Genomic DNA, 5,355 nt, shown 5'->3' with positions numbered 1-5,355 from the left:
GCTATTTTCCTTTTACTTTCCTGCTTGACAGTAGTCCCTCATATCCCTCTGTTCTACTTTCTTTGAACGTACAGATTTTTCCTTTAGTCATGGAAATATAATTTATGTCTATTATAGTGCATTATAGATTGCAGATCAGGACAAGCGTGCGTTACCGCCTGGAACGTCTGTTTATTGTACGTCGGTTTTCCAAAAATAAATAATTAAGGAATGGGAGAGAAAAACCCAGAGCGGGAGCACACGGGGGGCTGTGGGGAGCTGCGCTCCGTTCTCAAAGTTTAATTTCCAAGCAGGGACCTTGAAGCACGATTTATGAACATCATGCTGTTTGCCTTTGTCACGTTGTGGATGTGGAGGGGGAGCGCTGGCCCCTCTCCAGCCGGGACCACCCAGCGAGAGGAGCGCGGCTACCGGCACCAAACAGCCCCTAATGTGGATGCTCACCCCAAACCCCAGCCCCAGCAGCCCCCAGCAGCCCCCAGCAGCCTGCCCTGTGCCACCCTGCTGGGGGAAACAGCGAGGACAGTAACAACAACAACCCCCCCCCCCCCCCAAAAAATAATATCCGGACAGACGGGCTGGCTGGGATGCGAGAATTGCACAAACAATCCCCACCCCATCACGGAGAGAGAGTGTGTGTGTGTGTGTGTGTGTGTGTGTGCACGGAGGAGAGGGAGTGTGAGGAGGGGGGAGAGAGGGAATGAGACAGACAGAGGGGAGGGAAGAAGGGAGGAGGGAGTCCAAGCTCTGAGAAACATCACTCCATCTCTCTCACTCCACAGGAGCTGAGCGAGGAGCAGGACGATGTTTGACAACACGCAGTACCCCTACAACTGCTTCAATTATGACGGGGATGATTATCCTACCTGTAGTTCCGACGAAGAGAAAAAATTCACCAGACCAGCGTACAGGTAAGAGGAAGTTTTTCCAAGTCCCCCTGTCTGTGTGAGGTTCCTGAGCTCTCGGCTGGTGGGATCACAGGGGCCAGGTGTGTGACATGGGTCTGGCACTGCAGTGGGCAGGTTTCCCCCCTTTCTCTGTGTGAAGTGTTCATGATTTGTTTCCTCCCATGAGGGGTCACAGCAACTCTGGCATGCCCTTAAGCTCCCAGATCTCAGACAGAACCAACCTCCAGGACCCCTGGGAGAAGGGAATTAAATGTTTCAGTGTGACAAGGGGTGAATTGGATGCAGAAAACCCCGGTGTGGTGGGAAGGAGCACAGTGTAGGTGTTCATAGGGACACTTAAGGTCCTTTCCACAAGCAGAGTCTCCTGTGACAGGGACCCTGAGCCTGCTCTGCCTCACTGCAGCCTTCCTGCTCAGGGAAACTTTTCAGAGGGAGTTGGAGAGGTGTGTGATCCTGTCCTCTGCACTGAGTGCCTGGCACTGACCCCGCTGTGTCACCTGGGGCTCGTGGAGGACAGGCAGTGACCACACTCAGCACTTCTCCCTAGGACACCTTAATTCAGGGCACAGATCCACCAGGGGAATTTTGGAAGCAGGATAGAGGCACACGTGTACCCATGTGGTCCTAAAAACTGAGTCTGTGAGTAGGGCAATGGTGTAACAGCAAGTTTTCCTTTTTCCAGCTACATTGCCTTAATTGCAATGGCCATCCAGCAAAGCCCTTCAAATAAAGTCACCCTCTCTGGCATTTATGACTTTATAATGAAGAAATTTCCTTACTACAGATCAAATCAAAGAGCCTGGCAGAACTCCATCCGACATAACTTATCGCTTAACAGTTGTTTTGTGAAGGTAAGATCAGTTACGGTGTATTTACATACACACTGTGCATGGCTAAAAAAATATAGGCAGCAATAATCTCATCACGAGGAAAGAAGGGAAACAAACAGCTGAGCTGCAAATCACTTAAAATCTCTCTGAGTTGTCAATTAGAGAGATAAGGACTATATCCTTGTCTGATGTATGCTAATAGATAACAAATTGAAGAGGATGGGGCTTACATCTTACTCATATAATGACAGAGAATAGGCTTAAAAGTCTTGTCATATGTGTTTACACCATTCTTAAATGTAAATGAATGCAGATGCTAAACAGCAGCATCTGTAACACATACAAACACTGAACTGCCTTTAAATAAATACAGGTTCCCAGAACAGAAGGGAATGAGAAGGGGAAAGGAAACTATTGGAGCTTTGCAGCAGGATGCGAATCCATGCTGGATCTCTTTGAAAATGGGAATTACAGGAGAAGACGGAGGAGGAGGAACGTGAAAAGGGAGCACAAGGAGCAGAGACCGAGCAGAGTGAAAAGTCCTTCATCCCCCAGTATCTCTTCTGTGGACTCTGCTTTGAACAATGTTTCCTCTTCTGAAAGCAAACATGAAAGAATTGAACCGGGCCCAAAACTTGTGGAGCCTTGTGGGTTTGCTCCAAACAGCGTGACCAGCAGGCAGAGCCTGAGCAATTCCTCCCTAGCAAAATCGGATTCTGAAATCAAATTCAGCATCGATTACATCCTTTCATCCCCCGACCCTTTGCCTGTCCTGAGATCTCAGTACAACATGCAAGAAAACAAATATCACCTCCTGGAGGCCCCGCATATTAACCTCCAGTTCTGGACAATGTGATGTTATTTATTGGTGTAACAAAGTCCGAGTCTCAGTGTGTTCAGCAGCCTCATGTCACTGAAAATCAGCCGCCTGCCTCCTCGTTTTCCTCCCAAGCAGTGCTCAGAAAGGGTTACAGACTCACCACACCAGCTGATGCCCTGTCTGTACCCAAGGAACTTTGCTAAGATTAAAGCATAAATAGCTGTTGCCAATATTGGTTTTCACCATGCTGAAATTGATGAAATTCTAGCTTTATTTTATATAAACTGTCTTGGACATAATTTAGCACCACAAAGAATTTCCTTTCTCAAGCAGAATCTGACAGAGAAGAGACTCGCTTATCATCCACTGCTTTATTAAAGACAAAGTGAATTTGATCCCACTTTCAGTGGTGGAAATTAGGATTAACTCCACTGGAGTATATAGGTCAGAACTTAAGCTGATCTAAACCAGTGTAATTCTGTCTACTTACACTGGCTGGGAATGTAGGGGGGCAAGGGGGTGGAAATTTGTTTCTTAAAAGGAATTATAGACATTCACCCTGTCTTCCCTGATTTCTTTCTTTTAACATCTTATTTCAAACTGTTTTGCAGCTTTAATTCATTGTTCATTAGGAAATGTAGTTGTTGATAAGTATTTCAAGTATATTTTTGTTTATATTCGGGGCAGAATTGTTTAAATTGTTGAAGTGAAGTTTTATTCAAAATAATTCTGAGAACTAATTGCAAAGATGCTGAGCCCTGGTATACTTTGATGAGTAATGTGACAGTCAAAGAGTCTCTTAATGCCTTGGTTAAAAAAAAACCCCATCACTTTTTCCCTTGTACTATCAGAAATCTTCCTGAGATGCTGCAGAAAAGTCCTTAACCCTATTTCTTTTAACAAGTGTGAAGGGAAACCTGGCACTGCAAAAAAGCTCTGTTGAGTGTCAAGCAAAGCTAAAATTCCACCTACCTGCTCTGAGACAAGTTGTATTTTCCCATTAAACAGATTTTTTATTGATCCTTCTTGCAAGCAATTACCAAAGTGGTGCTTGATATGATTTCAGCTAAACTGGTGAGATTTATTATTTCCAGATATCAATGTTAGCTCATGAGCTCTATTTCTGAGAAAGCCACTTCATTATCATTTACATGCAGTGGGATATTTTGGAACAAACCTGATGGACAATGATGAACTGTAATGAGCTTTTAAGAAGTTGTTTTTATACAACTTGTTCACAATGAATTGCTTCCCAGAATATAAACAGTGTTAGCAAAGGCTCCACAAAATCCTGGCTTTTACTTGGCTATTACAGTCTTCACCTACTGCAGATAAAAAAAAGACAAGAATTCTGATGGTTTTAAGCAATTAAATGCAGAGATAAAATTATCTTTGCAACAGGAACTAAAGGTAAATGAAGGTATATGAGATAAGATTCAGCATAGAGGTATGCTTAGGCATGACTTGAATTTTTATGCAGAAGCTTTGACATTTCACTAAGTTATTTTACATTGTGTCTAATATATACTGTACATTTATACTATATATTCTTATATATTGTTATTGAGAAAGGGAGCAATATCACTGCACTTATATGTTGTAAAAATGCATGATGTATGTTGTCATGATGCTGAAACTCCTGCCATATACTTAAAATTTACCATCAGTGCTATTTCACACTGATTGGTAATAAATGCCCATTTTTTGGAAAACTATAAAACTTGTTCTCTTCAAGCATTTCTACAGCATGAAAAACTCTTTGCTTCTCCTTCAGAAAAGGGAAAATGGAAAATCATGTCAATTACATCACTGCATGTCTTCCAAACTTCAGAGGGATGATTTCTTGAGACCAAATTCTGCCTTCAAATGGGAGTTTTTAATTCTCTGTGAATCAACAGTTATTCTAGGGGAAAATCTGAAAGCAAAATTTGACTCTTTGGACCTGATTGATCTGCTGTTTACATTGATATCAGAAAAAGAAGAAAACCTCTGTGGGGGGGACTGCACAGATGGATTCTCATTTGAAGAGGGACGAGAATTTGCTCTTTTATTGTTTATAATATATTATATTTATAATAAATAGGTGTGGGAAGAGCATGTCCTCACTTAGTGCTTCAGTGTTTGCATGCACCCATGGTGGGTGGGTACCTGTGCACCTCTGGGATCCTGCCTACAGATAAATATTCCTGTTTCATACACAGATCTTTTTTTCCTGATTGTTTTAAACATGGCAATGCTGCTGTTGGGCTGATAGTTATGGTGCACACCTGCGGTATATTTGAAATACATATTTTCTGCTGTGAAATATGCAAAAATGACTGTTGCTATGTGTTCTTGGTTGGTGCTGTTAACAAGAGATAATTCAGTGACAGCAAAAGTTCCTCCTCAGCAACACCTGGGTAAGGTGAACATTGTGGAGAAGCAGTTTATGGCTACTAATCAATGTAGAATTAATGCATTAGGAAAGGCAGAAATACACCCAAGTGGATTTACAGCAGAGATCCAAAGCCATTTTCTGTAAGATGAATTAATATTCACAAATAGCCACGTCCTTTGCTCACAGTAAAGTGCCTGCTAGGAGAGACTGTCATAATTCAGTTTCCCTAACATATAATCAAAGAAATTTGTGTACAAATAGGTGTTAACATTTGTTTTGCAAAGGATATCAATCATATCTCAAAAAATGAAGGGACATATTTCAATTTACCCAGTATATTATATTCTGACGACTCCAGAAAGGTTTCCAGCAGTTAAAGTGAATGGCATTTAATATAGAACAACATAACAGGGGTGAGGG

At 42.3% G+C, this 5,355-nt stretch overlaps 1 protein-coding gene across 1 annotated transcript; it reads left to right on the top strand.

Annotated features, from left to right (window-relative positions):
* Nucleotides 1–804: 804 nt before the first annotated feature.
* On the top strand, nucleotides 805–4,771 carry FOXL3 (forkhead box L3). Its single transcript, XM_058035669.1, has 3 exons — nucleotides 805–911; nucleotides 1,591–1,759; nucleotides 2,112–4,771. The coding sequence occupies exons 1-3, from the start codon at nucleotides 805–807 to the stop codon at nucleotides 2,592–2,594; spliced, it is 759 nt and encodes a 252-aa protein (XP_057891652.1). The 3' UTR covers nucleotides 2,595–4,771.
* Nucleotides 4,772–5,355: the final 584 nt, after the last annotated feature.

This window comes from Melospiza georgiana, chromosome 16 (assembly GCF_028018845.1).
Source record: "Melospiza georgiana isolate bMelGeo1 chromosome 16, bMelGeo1.pri, whole genome shotgun sequence".
NCBI lineage: Eukaryota > Metazoa > Chordata > Aves > Passeriformes > Passerellidae > Melospiza > Melospiza georgiana.
The sequence above is the reverse complement of the archived record's forward strand: the minus strand, read 5'-3'. Positions and strand labels throughout refer to the sequence as shown.